Below are 21,698 nucleotides of genomic sequence, written 5' to 3'. Positions count from 1 at the left end.
TTAGATTTTGAGTTGGGGCTCTGGTATTGTATCCTTTAGCAATGAATTTAACTGGAATATAATCTGTGTAAATCACTCTGGATAAGAGCATTTGCTAAATGTTGTAAATGTATATCACACAAGAAGCTCTTTTTCCCCTTATCCATAGATATATGGAACATTGCCTGGCTAATTTGCCAGGAGGTTAAAAATAGCAACAACAAAAAAGCCAAAATGAGAATAAGGAGCTTAAGTTCCCTTTCAAGTTACCCTCTAAGCAGTGCAGTCAGCCAAGGGACTATTCTAGTCTGTACAAGGATGATGGAAGAGCTACATTTATGCAGATTATGATTAGGAGGACCAGTCATGGAGAAAACTGACATGGAGTATTCTAGTATATCTTCACACACCTATAAAGTTGGCAGATTGGACAAATGTGTTTTAATTGAGAACCTTACTTCACTGGTATTCCAGAAGATGCTCCAGAGACTTTTTTATAAGCTATCAATGCAGATACAAGTACAAAGACCAGGCATTAAAGGGCAGCAATTCCCTAGAGGGAGAAAATTAAGTCAAGAGAGATAAAGACAATTTGTGAGAATTAGAAGACAAAATTTGAATTTTGGTTTGATAAAAATTAACCTTAGCAGATGTGACTTCCTCTCGGCTGCCTGCAGTTTGGTCCTCTTATCCCAGAGGGTGTCAAGCACTGAGGAGGATGGCTGAGATGTTCTGATAACAGGAGGGCAGAGGCAGTCAAGGGATGAAGAGAGAGAATAAATCAGAGAGTGTGTTGTGGCAGCAGTCGAGAGAGGAGAGAAAGTTTCAAGAGGTGGAAGGGAGGCAGTAACTTTGGAGAAGGAGAGGTTTTGGAGGTCACAGCAGACAGAAGAAATAGGAGTAGGTGCAGGGGGTGGGGGTGATCAAAGTTTGGACGAGAGAGGGAAGGAGAACGATAAAAAGAGGTGGTCAGATTGATGGAAAGAATTTACAGTGAGATCATTGGAGAAAGAGTTGTTTACAATGACCAGGTCCAGAAAGGTGCCAGCTTTGTGTGTAGGTGCTGAATGCAGCATGGTGAGGTTGAATGAGTGGAGGAAGGGAAGGAAGGCATTTCCAGATGGATTCTGAAGTCTCTCAGCAGGATCTGTGGGGTCCTCAGGGAAGGAGGTGAGCAGGGTGTCACACTCATCAAAGAAACTTCCCTAAGGCCCAGATGGATGATACAAAATGGCAGTGAACAATTTTGTGGAATAAGCAATAGGTACAGCACAACATTCAAGTGCAAAAATAGAGAAATGAGAGAGAGTCTGGATGGAAAATTTCCAGGAGGGGGAAAACAATAAACCAGTACCTCTACCTTACCCAGAGAGCTGGGGAGAGTGGGAGAAGTCGAGGTAGAAGAGAGGGCTGCAGGGGTTACAGAATTGTCAGCGGTGATCCATGTCTCAGTGAGGGCAAGGGAGAGGAGGGAGGTGCAGGTCCAGATGAAGTCCTTCTTCTGGGTGACAGATTGGCAATTCCATAGCCCCCCTTTAATTATGAGGCTGTCACAGGGAGACTGCAGAGAGTAGAAAAGGTTTGAGAGGTTCTGATGCTGTGGATATCAGACAGTAGTAGCTGTAGCGTAAGCCTGCAAGGTTGACTGACTGCAGTTATCCTTTATCATTGAGATTCCTGCAGTTAGAACCCCTTGCCTTCGTGCAAGAGAAAGGCTGCTGAGCCACAATGACAGTCCATTCCTCTTAATCAGAGTGGAAAGGTCTGGCCATTAGCCTCAATTCAGAACCTCTTATAAAGTTGCTCAGTACAAGATAGTATCTGAATGGCCATGTGGATATTTTTCCAATTTCATGGTATTCAAATTGGTCATCATTGACATGACTGAGATGTATGTATGTGTGTGTGTGTGTGTGTGCGTGAGTGCGTGAGTGTGTGTATGTGTGCTGGGTCTACTTGGAGCACTTTGAGGTGAACACACTTTTACTGACGGTTACTTTGCATGCAGAGCGAAGGCAATAAGTGCTGTCCTCATCCGAAAATGGACCCCTTTTACCATTACGGGGTCTAACCAGCATTGTGCTTACAGCAGCTAATGGACGGGCAGATCCAGGGACCGGTTCCACACTCACTGGTGTCAGGGACAAATTGTGCAAATTGCGTCTTCATTAGGCTGCCCATTCACAGGTTTTACAGTGCCATGCAAAGAGCAGCAGGCCTCCCACAAAATGACTCCTAAAAGCCCCGCCACCATAATAAAGCAGACTCTTCACTCCAATTAGCCGAAGTAGCAGGAGGGAAAAATAAAGTGCCTTTCACGACAGCAGCTTCCAGCAAAGTCAATTATAGCACTTTATCAGGCTGTAATATTCTAATGTAGGCCACAACCTACTAACCTTGGAAAGCACTTCAATCTGTACATGTTAGACTTCAAATTAGAGATGTAATCTCAATATATAATCCAGTTTCAGTTGTTCAGAAAAGGTCCAGTTCAATACTGTGCAAGCAAGGGGATCATCAAAGTTTGGTGCCATGTGTGTTATTTTCATCTATCTGAAGTGTCTATCGATAGTAATAATACCAGTGTGTAAGACTAAATGCTCTTAATATAAAGGAAATACAGTATATTGGGATGGTGCTGTTAACTTTGCAATAATGGGTTCTTGAGGCACCAGATGTAATTGCTTAAAATCATCATGAAAGTATTCACCTAGATGACTAAAAATCAATTTTGTTTTACCTTCGCAAATGATCACTGTAATAAAGAACTTTCAGCACAGCCAAAAACCTATGAAACTGTGAATATCAGAGGGCCAAATACACATGCTTCATGAAACTGCAAATGTTATCTTCAGCCACAGCATACGTGCAGTGTTTCTGCTGGGAAATGCCCATGTGTTGGAAGTGTGCTCCTTGCACGTAACTGGAACAGGAGAGAAAGTCGTAGCTTTAATTCTGGCCTTGTGCCCTTGTTCCATGAAGATCATCAGCAGTGCATCCTGGATTAAATTTCATGTTGTGCAACAGGTCAATGCGATTTATTTAGCAAGCACTACTATAGCTAAAATGTAACTAATTCTCTCTCTCTCTCGCTCGCTCTCCCCAGCACTGGGTTGGCCCTAAACCACATGCATTTCTCTAGATATGTCTCATCAACGGGAGTCTCTTCATTTCAGCATAATGGACCTAAGGCTATGAATATGATTACTTTTCCCAGCACCCTGAGGTCCCTAGCAACCACTGAACAGTGTTATCTCCTTATTCAGATGTCTCTCCTGGCCACCTACAACTGAATCACAGGCAGGACCTTCACCCCACTGTCAGTTAGTCAGGAGTAATTCTTTTCAGCTTCACAGGGGACAATCTAAATACATTTCTCTTATACACACACATGTCCCTAGTTTCCAGGTAACTGGAAAACAAACTGTGGGTTTTTTTAGCCCCTTGAATCCGTATGATTTCTGCCCCATGTGACAGGAATTTACACTAATTTGAAAACAGCTGCCATATGTATATTAAAACAGACTCTTCTTCTTCATGAATAATACTTCTCAGACCTCATTGATTTTAATCATTCTCTTTTCCAAGACAGACAACTGGAGAGTGAATTGCTTGTTCTGTTCATCTGATTGCTTGTTCTTCAAATGATATCATGGCATGTTCTAATGTGTAATTATGTCATAAATCTATGGTATAATACACATCAGCCATTCCCAGCCTTCTTCAGCCTCTTTCAAACAAGGCAAAACGTTTTGCAGCCCACCATGCACTAGACAACATTAAAAATACTGTTCATCACAATGAGATTCATGTTTTCATAATACTTCATTTATTAATTCTGGGGTCTCACTTGTTGACCCACTATCAATAAGTGTTTTTTTTTTTCTTTTTAGAGTTCCTAATGCCAGCCACCGATCCATTTTAAATTAGCCATCAAGCTACACAATGCCAGCAGCATGTTTGCTAGTGCCATTCGTCTGAGTGCAGGTGCACATCCATTGAGCTACTATCAGTATGTCATACATTTCTACATGCCTATGATTATATTTTATATCAACTGAACATATTTTTTATATACTGGGCACAAGATATCTATTCAATATCTATTTTATTTTAAAATATAATTTCTACTTTTATTTAATATCCACCTTTCTAGAACTGATTGGGTGGCCCACCTGCAATATCCTTGTGGCCCACTAGTGGGCTGCAGTCCTTAGGTTGGGAATCACTGATACACATCAATAATTACACAATTTCAGTAGCCAGGTGTGGCAGGGCTCGGTTTGTGGGAGAGGTTCGGGGGAGTCTGAAGACCACACCTACTGGTTAAGTCGGCACACGCACCTGGAGTGCATCAGTAATAAATCCGGGTATTTAAAGTGTGCTTTCTTCCAGTAGGAGTCTGTGACCGAGGAAGACGCAAACTGAGAGAGAGAGGAACATACCAGCACGAACAAAGCTGGAAAGTGCTTTGTAGTTTCATTATTTTCTCTTTGTTATTTTAGTTTGTTGTTTCGGTTCATTGTTTTTGCCTGGAACCCATGAGGGGGAAGGGTGAAGATGGCATTAATAGCGATGTATGCAGTGAAGAATAAATATTCTATCTTCACATCACAGGAACTTTAATCAGTAAGATCCACTAGAGCTTTAATTTTCTGTAATGAGCTGTATGCCAAATGATTCCTTCAGAAACAGATGACACTCCTGAATTGAGTGGTCATATAATCATTAAGGTTAAACTAGGAAATGGCATTGAGCCAAACTGGCATTATCTCAGAATAAATGAAAGTACAAGATTTTGCTGCCATTAAATTTTTTCAACAATCTTGTATTACCAAGATAATGGCAGTGTCATGGTTTTGGCTGATGCCACCATTTCTTTTCCTTCCTGCGCCTTTTCTTCAGTTATTACGGCCATTGGTTTTTTCATGCACCTTTTCTTCAGTTATTACGGCCATTGAGTTGATTGAATTATACACGTGCAAATTTCCTTTTACTATTTGCACCTGTTGGTGTTCTATTTAAACCCTGAGCAAGCCGATAAGCTTTGCTTCAGCGTCACTTATGTTGCACGAGAGCCGGTATTCTGTCAAGTGAGGTAGAGGTAGAGGTAGAGGTAGAGGTAGAGGTAGAGGTAGAGGTAAGGTAAGGTAAAGGTAAAGGTAAGGTAAAGGTAGGAAAGGTAAAGGTAAAGGTAAGGTAAAGGTAAGTAAAGGTAAGGTAAGGTAAAGGTAAAGGTAAAGGAAGTAAGGTAAAGGTAAGGTAGGTAGGTAAAGGTAAAGGTAAAGGTAAAGGGTGATATTGGATTGTTGTGGCTATAAAATTAGCACAACAGTCTTTAGCTTTTTTAGATTGTTGGCAACAAGTTAGTGCCACAATCTAAGCTCAGTATTCTTTCTTTAGGGTTTTACTTTCTCAGCCTTGGTTCGAGGTCTGTTTTCTTTGAGTTGCCCCGTTTTCTGCTCCGGCAGTTTTGTGTTATTTTCATACTCCTTAAGCCTTAGTTCTTTTTACCCAGTACGTGGGTTGTGTAGAGCTTTTCTTTGGGATACTCTCCCTAAGGAGTATTGTTTTCCTTTCCCTTGTCTCTTGAGACTTTGTGGCTATTTTACCTCTGGTTAATAGCTTAAAGAACCCCCTGTTCAGTCGCGGTTGGTCTCCCAAAACTCCAACTCCCTCACAGGCAGTGGCAAAAACCAGTATGCACAGAGGGTCCCCAGGAAAAGCACTGGTGCACAGTATACTTTACACATGGAGCTGACAAAAGCTGGAGCTCACAAATATTGGCCAGTTTCTGGTTTCTTACCATGTTGATGGTTGGAGACCAGAGAGAGAGAGGGAGCCTCTCTCCAACTATGGCTCTGTTTATGTTCATGGCTTGGTTCTACGGTGCCTTTTTATTTTTACCTTTTTATTTTAATTTGTATTTTGTTTAATTACATTTTATTTCTTACTTCCTGGTGCATTGCACTATGCTTTGTAACATGAGCTATTGGACACCTGAATTTCCCTCGGGATTAATAAAGTATCTCTGTCTGTCTGTCTACCTATCTATCTGATCATTCGAGTCATAGCCAGTCAAAAAGATCTTCCATCATTTTAAACATGTATCATATGTCAGAAGCCCAGCTTATATCCAATGTATATATTTTTGATCTGAAAAAAAACATGAACATTCAAACCAAAGAGGAATGCAGAATATGATGAAATGGAAGAAGACAGGATGGAGCAGAGGAAACAGCAGAAGAGGAGAGGAAGACGAGCTGTCCCTGCAGCGGAGGAGGCCCTGTTCAATATGCTCGCTCACCTGTTTGTGTGCTACAGCAGATGGAACAGAGCAGCTGTCATTAGCTGATTCGCTCTCCACTCAAGGCCTTTTGTTCCATGTTCCAAAAATAAACAACAGAATTCAATTTTAATAATGTAAAAATGAATCCTATGTTGTGCAAAAATTATTATTATTTGTTTTTACAGTTATTGAAAGTTCTCATCCAGCTCTGTGGAAAGTAAATATATCATAACTCCAAGTAATTAGATTTTTGTTGCTCCATTTTTGGAAGTTGTTTGCATGTCACAGATGTTATATAAATGAAGAGCAAATGTTTGTGCAGCTTATTAAAATGACACTGAAATATTGGCACTTCTGAGGGCCTCTCTGGATATGGCAGACTGACAGGTAAATGGCAGTGTAAACAACAGTCACCTGAGAATAATGTCTGGCAGTTCTCTAATTTTGTTAACACTATTATATCATATTTTCACACGTATGTTGTACGACAGGTTGATGTGATTCATTTAGCAAGCAGTACTATAACTGAAATGTACTGTAACAAATTACTACTATAACTCTCTCTCTCACTCACTCTCTCCCTCTCTCTCTCTCTTTCTGTATGTAATGTATTTCAAATGGGTTAATTGCCATGAGCTCTCACTCATATCAGCAGCTGCAGGCAGTCAGGTTGCATCTTCATTCTGCGTTCCGGTAATCCTGTTAAGTCTTGTTAGGAAACTAAACACTACCCTCTATTGGATGACACAGAGATTGCGGAGTGAAAAGCTTCACTCCAGCTGATCTCTACCACATTAGCATTCTGCTGCCCTGCCCTGTCAGTGAACTTAAAATCCATTTTTAGCATAGAATTAAAGGAAACAGGATTTTCCACATAACAAATACTGTATTATGTCCACTTTCATATTTGCCTAGCAAGCTGGTTATATATCTTCAATCATTTCCCCAGTTGGAAGGGAGGGCTGATAGACACACTGCTGTCCTTTTAAACATCAGCCAGTCTTTAAGCTGATGAAATGGTTCATTTGGCGAATGCTTGGTGCATTCACAAAAGTAAACAAAGATGAAGAAGCACACTGAGGAAAAAGGCTCTGACCTAAATCCTTGCGCTTGTCTCTCTTTCCCTCAAAAACATCAATCAAAACGCAGGAATGACATGACGTTAAGGTGAGCTTGAACACAGTGTTGATGTCAGTTTAATCACCGAAGCCTCCTAATGCATAAGCTTGTCATCCATTGTGAGCCAAATCTGCATCCTTACCTTAAATATGACTTGCTTTAATGCATAACAGTAATTGTTACATTCTGTGGGAAATTCTGCAATTTGAATTTTCTCATTTTCTGACTGAAGATGGTGATGAAAGCCATTTCAAATAAAAAATGAACCGCGTGAAATGATGAAATAAAAATAGACATCATTTCTGTTGTGACTGTTGTGAATAAACAGAAATGTCAGACCAGCGCCTACCTTACAAGTGGAAATCTGTAGGCAGCTGAGACATTTAAATGCAGAAAAACTGGAACTGAGCAATGCGTCATTTCACTAAGCAACGGCATCATTGCACTTTGCTGTCACAGTGCTGTCCAATCCATCAAAAGGGAAGGAGGAGGAACCAATCAGGCGCAGTGGTCTATCTGATGAACAGCAAATGAAATGGAAACAGAAATGTTACCACATCTGGTTGCAATTTCAAATATTTATTTTCATTATTTGAAATGGATCATACTCATATCTTAATAAATTTTATAGCATGCATAACACTAAACATAATGTACAGGCACATATCCCCAAAGACATGTCCCTAGATTTTTAAGCCATGAGAAATATCTTCTGATCCTGTGTATCCATTTATTACATGTCGTTGCAAAAGCAGAACATGTTTTCTTAACCATCGAATGGAAATACATGTTGGCTTTAAACTCTTGATTCAAGCAGAACTTCCTGAAGAACATGCACACACCTTTAGATTACAGTGCCACCATTAACTTGGGCCTCTATTCGCTCCTGTCCTATGAATGCAATTGCTTCTCATAGTCCCTAGGACATGGTTTCCCACTCATGTCAGTACTTTGCCTGCTTTACCATAATGTAATCAGTGGAAGTAATATGAAAATTAGGCATGGCTTCTGTTGAAGAGATTGCAATAATTAAATTGAAAGTGAATTAATTAGCCTGATTGGTTATGCACCATGGCTGGGAAAGTTTTTTCCATTTCAGTTTTACCTCAACTTCAGTTTCACGGGACAGTCAAAGCACGTGCGCATTTGCATATAGACACGTTTTGCGAAGCACAACGGAGGGGTAAGACTGTCCAGACAGATAAAAGAAGTTCAGCTCCACAGGAATGGCATTCTCATTCTGGGTCTTTTTCCATTCCTGACACCTCATAACATACCCTATAAATCACAGCTACACAGCCAGCAACAGTGTAAATCATACCATAGGAGCTTTGCCAAAGACTACACGTAAGATATGAATCCCAGTTTCAGAAAACAAGCAGTATCAAAGCCCTCAAGCAGCCAGCCAAAGTTTTGGAACAAACACTTTGATGTCCTTGAGATCAGCCAACTTTTAACTTTCAGCCTCTTTAGAGACAGATACTGTGTGTCGATATCATTGAGCCTGAACTCTCAAAACTATCTTTAAGAAACACGCAGAATCAAACCAACCCAGATGAAATTCAAAATAAATGGCTCATAACAGTAAGTCTTCGCTCAAGGTCAACGACTTCAGAGCTGGAGTCAGTGCATGACGGTTTAGTTTCTGTTTAAATGCCAGCTTTGGGCTTCACTGAAGTGTGCAACAGATTTATTATACTTGCAAGCATATATATTTAATTATTTTGCCTGTTGCACACTTTACAGATAAGAAATAACTAAGGTTTTTATTATATTTTTCGGATTCAAAATGGAGGCTTTGGTTCAAGCAAAGCTCTGTTCTTGATAGGCTAGAAAGGAATTGTTACAAGCTTTGTACACAGCAGGCTCCAACTTAATGTAAATGCCGCGTGAACCATAGAAGAAGCAGAGCTTAATGAAGCCGCCAGCACTTGCGGATTTGACAACTGGAAATTAACTTCTTCGACCGTATCCATGTGTAATGAATCTAAAGCTCCCCAAGGAACATTCACCACAAGCCTGGTATTGAAAACCTGCCATTTCACCATCTTTAAGCACATTTGAAAATTATCAAAGGGCTCTTTCAACCAAACACATTATTGTGGAGAAATTAGTTTGTACAACCTCTCATATTACAACAGAGTGGACCAGTTGTATTGTTTAAAGGTGTAATTCCAGAAACTTGCTGTTCAAATAATACCCTGTGGCTTGTTTGCATCTTCCAGCAGGAGGTGACATTCAAAGTTGCTGGAGGGGTACAGTCATTTGGAAATTTATTTACATTGAAACATTTAATAATCTAAAATAAATTATCAGATTTCTGGATGTCTAGCATTGTTGAACTGAGCAAGATTCCTTTCATTTACAGACAAGGGATCATGTACTGGATTCACATAGGAACGTACTACTCTGGTTTCTATGAGACATTCTGCTCGACGGCTATTGGCTCAAGCATTTTAATAAGGCTGGCATTTTTGGTGCCATGCCAAATTGCTGCTGGTTTGATTTAAATCTCTCTGGTATTCCCTCCTGGCCTGTCATTATTTCCCTAGAAACCACCGCTAAAAACTGAACTACACAGCCGTCTGGTGCTGCAAGGATTTCTCAAATCCACCTTTTATTTCCACCGTGAGCTCCAGCAGATTTCAACAGAAATTAAAGCAACCAATAGTACAGCTTATTGACTCCCTGAACAAGGAAATCACGTGGGTGTCTGCACTTGAGTGTGTTCCTTCAAATAATTTAAATAACTTTACAGTTCAATAGCTGTTGCCCATTTTTCTTCTGTTAGAATTGTGAAAGTAAATGTCTGACTAAATATGAAACACTTGACAAGAAAAAAAAGAAAGAAAAAGAAAAACCAGATGCACCCCAACAATAGTCTCAAACTTATTTCAAGGCATCACACAATTCATAAAAATCTACTTTTCCCAAGTTAATGTCCCACAGAATATATTCAGGCGAAACCTGCCACTTAACACGCAGCAATGAGTCAGACAGTGCGAGACTGATGTTCAGTACACAGACATGCACCTCAGCGCTCAGTGCAGACAACGCATTGGCGAGAAAATGTCTACGATTATCAGGGAATATTAATGAGGATTTCAGTATTACTGGAATATAGCTTTTGACAACAGCGTGTCAGGAAAATTACCATCTGCCCAGCATAAACAGACCCAGATCCTCACATACAGACTTGTCATTTCATGCTTTTTTACAGGCGGCAAGTTCACACACAAATAAGAGCGGAATACCCATAATTAGAACATTGACATTTATTGCTTTATATGAATACTGTATTGAAAGCCCAAGCATTCAGTTTACACAGAAATTATACAATTATATACCGTTTCACAAAGGCAGTGAACACTTATTACAATCTACAAAATCTACTTTACAGAAATTTAAAAATTCTAAATATCAAAAAAGTACAGTTGCAGAAACGGGTACAAATTTGGCAGCCAGTGTCTTTGTCTGGGTATTTGTACGTGAAAGAACTTGGTATTCAATGTGACAGTTGAGAAAGGTGAGTAAAGCAATCTTTGTGCTTTCAGCTGGCATTACATAGCTAAGAATAACTGGCTGCCAAAAAAGTATGTTCAAAAAAATAGGTCATTCGGTTGAAAAGTTCATATAAATTACGGTGGTTCAATGCACCCCAAAATGATATATCTTGTATCTGACTCTTGTACAAGGTAAAGTTACTATGTCAGATTGCCATCTGATGCAATCAAGCAGTGTAATTTTTTTGCGATGATGACCTGCGCATAAAAAAGGAGAGAAGGGGGAGCTAGTGTGAAGAGAGACGCAATTCTGGGACACCCAAAAAATCAAACATTCTCTAATGGATGCAAATATACAAACCTAAAAAAAAAAACAAAAACAAAAAAATAAAGCATTCACGCTACAACCGAAACTCGAGTAAAACAAAACGCCTCTGGGAAATAAAATCAGTCATGTTTTCGAGCACTTAGCGGGCGGAAGCTGCATCTCTGGTCAGCGCGGGGAGCGTCTCCGGGTGCTCAGACCAAGCAGCGCTCCTGGAATGTGTTCTAATCCTGGTCTGAGAGTGGTGAAAACACACAGGGGTTAACTGGTCAGGGGACAGTGGCCTCCCACCCCTCCCCCAAGAACCCCCACCCTCCCACCCAAACCCAACCCCGCCCGCACACCGGTACTCCTGACGCACACAAACCCACAGAACCGGAGAACCACGATGTGAAATGGAGGCATCCAGGCAGCTTATTTTTCCTCTCTCTTTTTTTTTTCGTACAAACGAAGAGGTACACACACCCAAAGTGACAAATGCTGAAAGGACGACCGAGTGGAAAAACCTGCCGGGAACAGAAAGAAGGCCTGCATGGAAACAAATGTCATGAGCTTCAAAAAAATTACTGTCAAAATAACGACTTTCCAGTTGGAAAACATTTTAAATTGCAAAAAAAAAAAAAAGAGAAAAAAAATCTATACACAAACCACCGACGAGTGGCCTTCTGGAGGCGGGGGCTGGGGTTCCAACCAACCCTCAGGGAGCCCGTAGAAGGGCAGCCCTCTCCATGGAAACTAAAGGTCCACTGTTTGTTTTTTTTTTGTTTTTTTACATGGATCTCGCGGCTGCTGTCTGATACAGTGTATAAAGTGGAGGGAGCGTCGCTAGTCTTGCTCCATGGGCTCCTCGCAGGTGTCCGCGACGTGCGTGCCGCTCTCGGCGGCGCCCTCTGCTGCCGACTCGGGCGTACTGCTGGAGGAGCCGGGCTCTCCGGACGCGCTGTCCTCGCTGCTGCTGCTGCTGCTGCTGCTGACCGGGTCTCCCGCCTCGCTCCCCTCCTGAGCCTCGGGGCTGGGAGAGCTGTCCGCCGGGGCCGGCTGCTGGGACTGGTCCATCTCCCCGCCCTCCTCCTGCGCCGCCGCCTCCGCCGAGGCCGAGGACACCTCCCTCTCCGCCGCCTCCTCCTCCTCCCGGCTGCCTCCTGAGGAGGGCTCCGTCTGCGTGCTGGAGGGCTCTGAGGGGAGAACGCAGGGGCGGTGAGACGCTACACCATCATCTCAGAAGCTGCTCTGTTTTCCCCATGCAGCATGCACCTGTCTGTCTGAACACACTCACACACACACACACACACACACACACACACACACACACACACTCACACTCACACTCACACTCACACTCACACTCACACTCACACTCACACCACACTCACACTCACACCCCTCACACACACACAAACCCTACACACACACACACCCCTCACACACACACACACACCCCACACACACACACACACACCCCACACACACACACACACACACACACGAGCGAAACCCTACCCTGGTCTTCAGACGTGACGCTGCTGGCCGCTTCGCTGTTCTTCTCGCCCTCCTCGCGCACGTCGGAGGAAGACTCCGCCTCCTCGGGCATTTCCGACGAGCTCTCTGCTTGGGCGGGACAGGCCGCCTCCTTCCCCCCTTCCTCTTCCTCGTCGTCGTCCTCGTCGTCCTCGTCTCTGTCGAACTTGAGCCTCTTGACCTCGTGCTGCTCGGCCTCCATGGCGTCCTCGTCCTCCTGGTGTTTGTTCTTCAGAGGGCCCCCCGGGGTGCCGTCTCCTTCTGACACGGACGAATCGCTGCGCAACACACACACACACACACACACACACACACACAATCAATTCTGTTCCTGCTTCTCATAAATCACCAGCTAACTTACACCTGACATATCAAGCCACATTAGCAAGTTAATTATATCTTCCTACAGCTCCAGTTAAACAAACAAAACCAAAACACTCCCCCATCCCTTGCCTTTAATATGCTTGTCATTGCCATTCGAGGGTTCAGAATTCATATTATTCATAATTTTGCTCAACTGTGAAAAACACTTTAAAGGGGGGCAAAAACACAAATCGGTGTCAAGCCTAAATCGGTCAGTGGCATGAGTAAAGCTCACTTCTGTTCCTGCATTTTGCAGGTACTGTAAGAGATGTGGACAGTAGTGCTGAGGCATAAGCTCTGTTTACAGGCATTTTGCAGCCTCTTCCCGCTGTAGCCATGGTGAGAATGGCGATGGTGACTGTGCTGTACCATGGTGAGAATGGCGAGGGTGACTGTGCTGTACCATGGTGAGAATGGCGATGGTGACTGTGCTGTACCATGGTGAGAATGGCGATGGTGACTGTGCTGTACCATGGTGAGAATGGCGATGGTGACTGTGCTGTACCATGGTGAGAATGGCGAGGGTGACTGTGCTGTAGCCATGGTGAGAATGGCGAGGGTGACTGTGCTGTAGCCATGGCGAGAATGGCGAGGGTGACTGTGCTGTACCATGGCGAGAATGGCGAGGGTGACTGTGCTGTACCATGGTGAGAATGGCGATGGTGACTGTGCTGTAGCCATGGCGAGAATGGCGAGGGTGACTGTGCTGTACCATGGTGAGAATGGCGATGGTGACTGTGCTGTAGCCATGGTGAGAATGGCGATGGTGACTGTGCTGTACCATGGTGAGAATGGCGATGGTGACTGTGCTGTACCATGGTGAGAATGGCGAGCGTGACTGTGCTGTACCTGAGAGGGCTGCCGTCTCCCATCTCTGTGGCCGGCGCCTTGTTTTCCGTACTGTCCGGAAGGCCGTTCGTGGCCAGCGAGCTGGAGAGGGAGAGCTTTGGTCGGTTGAGTGGTCTGGGTGTGCCTGGCCCGTTCACATTCCTTCAAAAAAAAAAAAAAAAAAGTAAAAACAAAAAGGAATAAAGTGTCCAGTCTCAGCACACAAGCTGCTTCCTCATAGTGACAGACCCAGCACACGAATCAAAGGCTTCTTCTGAAAGGTGTCTGGAGTCTCAGTGCTTTCCCTAAACCGGGCCTACTCTTCTCACCTGTCTGAATAAGTCGACGAGTTCCCGGGAAACATGACCCCGTTCATCCGGTTCACAGTGGTGGATCCATTTTTCCTTCAGAACAGGAAAACAAGTCTTAAAATCAACAAGTGCAGGTGATTTAACACGCCTGCTTCTTCACACCAATTGATGAAAGGCTCAGGGGAGCTTAGCACAGGCTCAGGAGCGTTACATAAGCTAAGCGGTATTGCTCACAACAGGCAGTAAAAAGGCTAAGATTTGTAATGCATATTCGCCCAGAAATAACACCTTTTTTTTTTTTCCTCCCTCCACAGGCTGAGCGACAATGGGGAAAACACAAATCACCCGACAGCACGGGCCCACACTTAAGAGCCAAGCGCCTGTAAAACCCGCAGCCTTAGGGGCAGGACGTGCGCGTTTACACAAGAGCGGCGCGATCATCAAACACGAGACAAACGCGGCGGGATCACAGGGGAATTAGCATTGATTGCGTGCGGTCTGCGAGGAGCGTTCGGTTGGCAGGATCTTCACAAGCGCGTGTGTGCTCGGTGTTCACTTACTCAGACGTGGGGTAAACACAGCTGACCACCATCACGTTCTGTAAAACAAGGATTCAACAGCTTATTACAGCTCAACAGACACCTCGCAGACTACCTGCCCACAGCACCTTAAAGTAGTCTATTCTCATGGATATAATCTTTAAATGCAAACTGACACTGCACCTGTCACTAAATTTCATGCATAAAAAATTGCTATACCTTTCACTCATAATTGCACTCAAATAATTAACAAGCTGAATGTGTTCAATGCAACAGATGACATTACCTAAAAGAAGACTGCATAGCCTTCTATTTGTTAATAACAGAGGCTATCATGAAAGGCTGCCACCTGCCAGAGATTATATTCTGACATTTACAGAGAACATTCCATGTTCTGATATCTACATTCCAGTCCATAGTTTCCATTAAAGTTCCCTTTATTTCAATGTTCTCCACACACTCAAAGTTTTCTAGTGCAAAGTTTGATTTAAAAAGAACAAGATTATCCTTCAGGTATTCAATAATCGCAGTATTCTCTGTTTGTCTATCAGCCCTATAAGCATTTGACAGCCTTCTAAAAAATCAATACACATTCAACTGCTGCAGTTCAAGGGCTGCTCCTTCCCTTTCTTCATGATTCATTTTAGAAGGATGTTTCAAATTTTTTCCCCACCACCTGTGATTATACGGGGTGGGACATCACCTGACCCGAGGAGACCGAGCTCACCTTCTCCACCCCCCGTAGAAACTTGTCCGTCCCCGTGTAGTTCCTCCTGGGCTCCGTCAGCAGCTCGCACAGGCGCTGGATGGTGAAAGGGATTCTGGGTCGAGAAGAAATCAGAAATTCAATAACATAAAACCTGTGGTGCAGAAAGAATCGTATTACTTTGCGGCTTTTATAGCGCGAGCGTAAGGCCGAGAAACTGCGTCGTAAATTGCGATTTTAAATTGCAGACGCTGAGGAACTGTGCTCCGTAAACCTTGTGCGATGACAGCAAGCTCAAAACCATCGTGCTTTTCAACCTCTGAGACACCGTCAGCAGATGGCGCCATTGCATCAAGATGAGCGCCGTCAGTCAGACAGATAACCTTCAGCTTCAGACACCGATCAACAGGGACAGTAATCGTTGCGGAGGGACAGTTAACCCACATTTGGGGACAATTCCTGCCATTTAACGTTTCTTTCATAGCGAGGCGACTCACCCATTGTAGCCATTCACTATTTTGAGTATCCTCTCCTTCATCTCTTCAAAAGGAATGCACTCGACGTTCGGATTGGCTGGCCCCCTCTGCTCTGGGGCCGAAGCTCGAAAATCATCCATCACCTTCTCCAGTTTGAAGAGGAAATAGCTTTTAAACTGTGACCACTGAATCCTGGGGAGGCAGGAAACCGCACATAAGCAAGTCGCTCTTTTCAAACTTAATCGAAGTGGTAATGGTCTAACCCAAAAAGTAGTTAAGCTGTAGCTAGTTTGTGCTCATTAATAATCCAAAATGGAAGAGCAGAAATAAAAAATAAAAAAGCACCCATGGAATTTTAGGGAGATACCAGACACAGTAAAACACCAGTCCAAGAGGCCTTAAACCATACACAGCACATACTGTACTCTCTCAGGTCGGTTCTATTAGTTTAGGGAACAGGAAGTAAACAAATAAACATGGCTGACTTCATAACAGCATGCATGTTTGAGGCGTTAAAGCAACCTTTCAAAGGGCAAATACAGAACTGCAGATATTTATGACAGTACATTTAATATGACATTTGCAAAGGCTATTCACAGGCCAAAGTGGTGTTACACAAGCAAGTCCACAGTTTATTTCAGAGGAAATGCTTTAGGTCATCTAGAGTGCCATCAACAAAATACACAGGCAGACTGCCCTGGCAACAAAGTGCAGATGGAACCCGTTCAAACAGACAATACAGGCCTAAAAAGGCAGGACTGGGGCATCCTGTTAATCAATGTTTGGGGAGGGGGGAGCACTAGAAAACAATAGAGCAAATGCCATCTGTTTGTAAGTGTCACTCCCATATGAAGTCCAGCTCGAACAAATTCTACATCTGAACACAGCGGCATCCGCCAAAATGGGACTTGTCATTTACAACAGTCAGATCACTCCTTTTGGACTTTGATAAGGCAGAAAAACGATTAAGTTCTACCATGGATAGTGTAAATACCTTTGGGCCAGCTGCTTATTTAGCGTGTGGGCGGCAGTGCAGTATAACGGGTAAGGAGCTGGTCTTGTAACCAAAAGGTCACAGGTTTGATTCCTAGGAAGGACTTTCATTGCCATTGCAATGTAATGTAACGTTGTTTCTATTCGGATATGCCTTTGAACATGAGATTCTCTGCTATATATTAAATATGCAACAACTTTAGAGTACTTACAATAAAACATATTATTTAGCATAAAATAACACAGATTTTACACCCCATGCTAATAAACTTAATGCTCCTTTTCACTGATGCAAGATTTCTGGGACATACTCATAGACTGAGGGAAAACTACCATACCACTCCATCAAGAGAGATGTTCCATCATCTTCCTAAGCACAACTCCAATAAGATCTGGGCCATTGCACTCTCCATACAAACAAACCTAACTTTAACTTCATTGTTCCAAGCTAAATTTAGTTTACAGCAAAGACGAAAATACAGCTTAAGAATTCATAAGAGAAAAATAAGAAAAAATAAGAGCGCTTAATTAGATAATCAGAGTGCACACACTTCAAGGGTTAGTCCTTAACAATTAAGTTGTGGGACCAGATTCATGATCGAACTGAAATTCAATCAAAATCCCTATGGGAAACAAGCATTTGAAATACACCAAGGGAACCCATGGCAGAAGAAACTTTCGGGTTTGCCCTACAAAAACACATCACCACTGAGGCATTCTATTGAACTGCAACACAAATGATAAACCAAAAAGATGAAAACACCAGTAATGTCCTATGTACAGGAGCCTAGTGGAGATGTAACAAATGGTGATGAAACATTAACTCAACATTCTTGGTTCATGGGAAGAAAATTTTAAAAAAATCAGGATACGAGATATTTACCCAGGGCATAATACATTAATCCTAACATGAACTGGAAATGGAACTGGGCTAAACTATCCAAATGCATTATGCAGCTTGTCCCCTATCCTAATAGGCACAATTTAAATTGAAAGGTAGTAAAATGTTGAGCTAAGGAATGTCGAAACTGAAAGTAACAAAGAAATGCCCATTTATTTTGAGAAAAAATACCAGTACTTAAACAATAAATGCTGAGTTAACTTTAATAATAATTAAAATACTGTGGTCTGGGGTGACATAAGCTAGCCTGTGTCTCGAGATTTCACTTCCTTCATCTGACTGAGGACAAGTGAATGGACAGAAACTGTGGGACAATTAAAGGGGGGGAAAAAGACTACACTGAATGTATTTGCCTCAACAGGTAAAAAGAGAGGTAAATAAGTGACAAAAGACATGAACATCAAACTATAAGGACCATAAGAGCAGAAACCAACTCACAACTTTCAGGAGCAAGCCTACTACAATCTGTACTAGACAGGAAATATTAAATCAAACTATAAAAGTGAGTACTGGGGTGAGAAGTGACCAATTGTGAATAAAGAAGAAAAAAAACAACAATTATTTGCCTCAAAACAGAGCATTAGACCGGTACGCACATGCAGATGCAGTGTTACATAAATACCTAGCTCATAGAGCCACTCTAGAATAGGCTTGCATAATCAACTCCACCCTAGTGTAAGTTTGGGCCACCCTTATCAGAGTAAGTTTAGTTCAGGCTCTTACATTTGAATGTGCGAATCCAGCAGGCTATGGAGAGGTTGTCAGGCATATCTCATTAGGCCAAGTGACACAACTTTTTAAAGACTTAAGACTTTTATAAATAGTTGCGGTAACTGATTTGCTTAAAGGGCAGGTAGGCCGTTAATTTCTGGAGAAAGCCTAAGCATGTGAAGAATTTTTAAATGAAGATGGTATTAAACAGGATGTCACACAAACAAGGCTATTTTATGAATGCTGTCAACATAATTGACATGGACCACACTAGGCTCAAAATAATTTATTATTATAAACATTCAAAGCGGAGTCTAAAAATCCGAAGATTTTAGTTCATGTCAAGGTTTACTATGACTGTCAAAATACCTAAATGGCCATGCAATATGCAAGGTTACTTTTAAAACCAAAGTCACAAACCGGTGGTTAAATCCCCGAGAGCCATAAGAGAACACCAGTATGATTTAGCCAACAAATCTTCACATCCCGAACAGCAAGTGTTGTCCAAAACTCGAACAAACAACACCTGAATTACTGCACCTGTCAATTTGGCACGTCTCAATCTTTGTATATATTTTTTTTAAAACTCTTGAATAAACATAGTAACACGACCAGAGATTCACAGTAGGTGTTGCTATTTAGGGTTACAATATTTGTACAAAAAAACCTTGAGGTGTTAAGATATCAGAAAAGTAATGACAAACAATTGCCATACTACGACATGAACTTGCTATTCGATGGTTTCATTCGCTGCTGGGATTGTGCATACAATGTCAATGTCCACAAGTCATGAAATTAAGTGAGCTAACTTTCTTTGTTTCCCGTTAGAACTAAATGCAAACTTGTTACATGCGTTTGTGTGCTTCTGTCGTGCGTCTCATTTAAGAAACTATGATTTTAGTAGTATGATTGCACAAATCATGCATTTTATAAACTGCAAGGGAGTCGCCGTGCAAAAGTGGTGGCGACTATTGGAACTAGCTAAATACGTGCATACTCACAAGCTCGCCGTACAACCAGGAGAGCGTGTTCCATTCCCTACTCTGGAGACGTAAACAGGCCTAACGTAGGAACGACCTGCGATAAACGAGCTATATCTAAATACTTACATCGTCTCTCCGGTCTTCGCAACATGGCACAAAAACTGGTCCAAAACGGGGCACACGTCTTTCTTCCCTTTCTTATCGAAATCTGCATTGGAGTAAATTGACATATTCAACGGTTAGGCACTAATTTAGAAAAGAAAACGGAAGCACCATAGCTACAGTTTAACGTTAGCTCAATCATGTATGCCTTGTCTGTAGTGGAAAAAAGTTAGCTCGCCAGCTAGCCAAGACGGAAACATTAGCTAGCTAAAGAGCCAACTAGCAAGCTAATTACAAACTATCAGTTTAGCCAGCACTAACAAAATGTATATTACCTACCCAACGTTCCACAATTTCCCGACTTCATCTCGATCAAAAGCGATTAACTGGCTATTGTTAGAGCTACATGGTTAAACACTCGACTAGTTTTGGGGAAAGCCTACAAATAGCTAAACAACTGTCTACCATTAGCACTGAAAACGTTAGCCAATTTTATCATGCCATATACCTAGCTAACAGTTAGCCAACCAGCTAACGTTAGCTATGAAGCTAACAAGCTAATTTAGCTAACCATACTGAGCTAACGTTCGTTAGCGAATAAGAAACGTTGAAAAATACATGCTAGTTAGCTAGCTTGCTAGCAAGGCAATGTTAGCGAACGTTACCGGCTTCAGGGATAAAGGGCAGATCGTAATACTCTCACTAATGTAAAACAACTGCCATCACTACGGGTAATCACCAATAGTGTTTCAGAACTCGGATGTTATATTTAATTACATGTAGCTTCGTTACTATTAGCTAAATAGCGATCTAGCTAACAGAAGCATTCAACACCTCAGCTAGCCAGCTAGCTAGCAACTACATTAGTCTGGGAACTGCGTTGAAATTCTAAACAATTTCACACAACGCAAACTCTCACTTTCCCCGAGTACTAGTTAACGACCAAGGCACGTCTATCAACCTTTCAGAGCCTCCAAAAGCGTGTCGATTTCCATGTTTGTGGTGTTTTCTCTGTCCATCTCCTCCTGAGTCCAACAGGAAACAGAAAGCTGGCAGCACCGTTCGAGACACAAAAAAATCAGCACTTCAATATGGCGCCCGTGATGTCACTACCCAAGTGCAGCCTGGTTACAACAAACTGTTTAGGTACGCAACAAGGCAATACGAGCTTTATTACAAAAAGAAATAGTCTCTCTTCCACATGTTGCGTGTTCTTGGAATCAGTTTGTGGAGAATGTTTGCTGGGAAAAAGCTTGGCTGTTGCCAAAATATTTGCTGGTTATTAATATAAAAGAAGTGTCTTAAAAGATAATTAATAAATTCTACCTAGTTAACCATTACCTATTTTTTTTATTTTTTTTACAGCAAACATAAATGTTAATTGCTCTTTCTGTGAATCATCTCCGGAAACAGTATTGCACCTATTTTTGGAATTGCCCTTATTCCAAAATACTATGAAAATATGTCTGTCGTTTCACTGTTGACCATATTTACTGTGATTTTGTTATTTTGTTTGAACGCATTGTTTTTGTGTCCATAAATGCAATAAGAATTTGAAAAAAAGTATTATATAAATATATTTAAATTAATAAATTAATACTAATGACAGAGTTTCATATCAATAAATGTAAAGAAACCCATATTCTAAATACTTTATATGGAGATTAAACGTTATATGGACACTATTATGAAGTCTTCAGAAGTGCTTAAAATGATTGATATATGTTGTGCTCTTTTTTCTTTTTTATTCTTTTTTTTGTATATACCCCAGCATTTTTTTCTCTTCTTTCTTTCTCCTTTTAAAAACTTTTAATGTCTGCACGAATCACTTGAAATTCTGTGTATTTCTGAAAGGGTAACTTGTCCCATTGCTGCGTATCCTCATTTTTGTTCATAAAAAATAAATAAAATAAAAAAAGACCGTTTAGGTAATTTAACAACTTCTTCTACTTCTCTGGCCATTTTAAAACACAAACAGAAAGGCACATACCGCCACCTACTGTATCGGAGTGTTCAATAATGGCATGCACCAGTATCTTCTAAGTAGACTAC

General features: G+C 41.9%; 1 protein-coding gene across 2 annotated transcripts; it reads right to left on the bottom strand.

Annotated features, from left to right (window-relative positions):
• Positions 1 to 10,647: 10,647 nt before the first annotated feature.
• Positions 10,648 to 20,768, bottom strand: ppp4r2b (protein phosphatase 4, regulatory subunit 2b). 2 transcript variants are annotated; one of them, XM_064304686.1, is made up of 9 exons: positions 20,608 to 20,768; positions 19,671 to 19,752; positions 15,978 to 16,148; positions 15,502 to 15,595; positions 14,796 to 14,833; positions 14,254 to 14,328; positions 13,946 to 14,086; positions 12,716 to 13,011; positions 10,648 to 12,390 (listed from the first exon to the last, which is right to left on the bottom strand). In XM_064304686.1, exons 1-9 carry the CDS (start codon positions 20,663 to 20,665, stop codon positions 12,041 to 12,043), a joined length of 1,305 nt encoding a protein of 434 aa, XP_064160756.1. In that variant the 5' UTR covers positions 20,666 to 20,768; the 3' UTR covers positions 10,648 to 12,040. The 2 variants fall into 2 exon arrangements, with proteins under 2 accessions (XP_064160756.1, XP_064160757.1); XM_064304687.1 differs by lacking the exon at positions 20,608 to 20,768 and adding an exon at positions 19,986 to 20,584.
• Positions 20,769 to 21,698: the final 930 nt, after the last annotated feature.

This window comes from Anguilla rostrata, chromosome 13, assembly GCF_018555375.3.
Source record: "Anguilla rostrata isolate EN2019 chromosome 13, ASM1855537v3, whole genome shotgun sequence".
In the NCBI taxonomy this organism is placed as follows: domain Eukaryota; kingdom Metazoa; phylum Chordata; class Actinopteri; order Anguilliformes; family Anguillidae; genus Anguilla; species Anguilla rostrata.
This window is presented reverse-complemented; position numbering and strand designations above follow the sequence as displayed.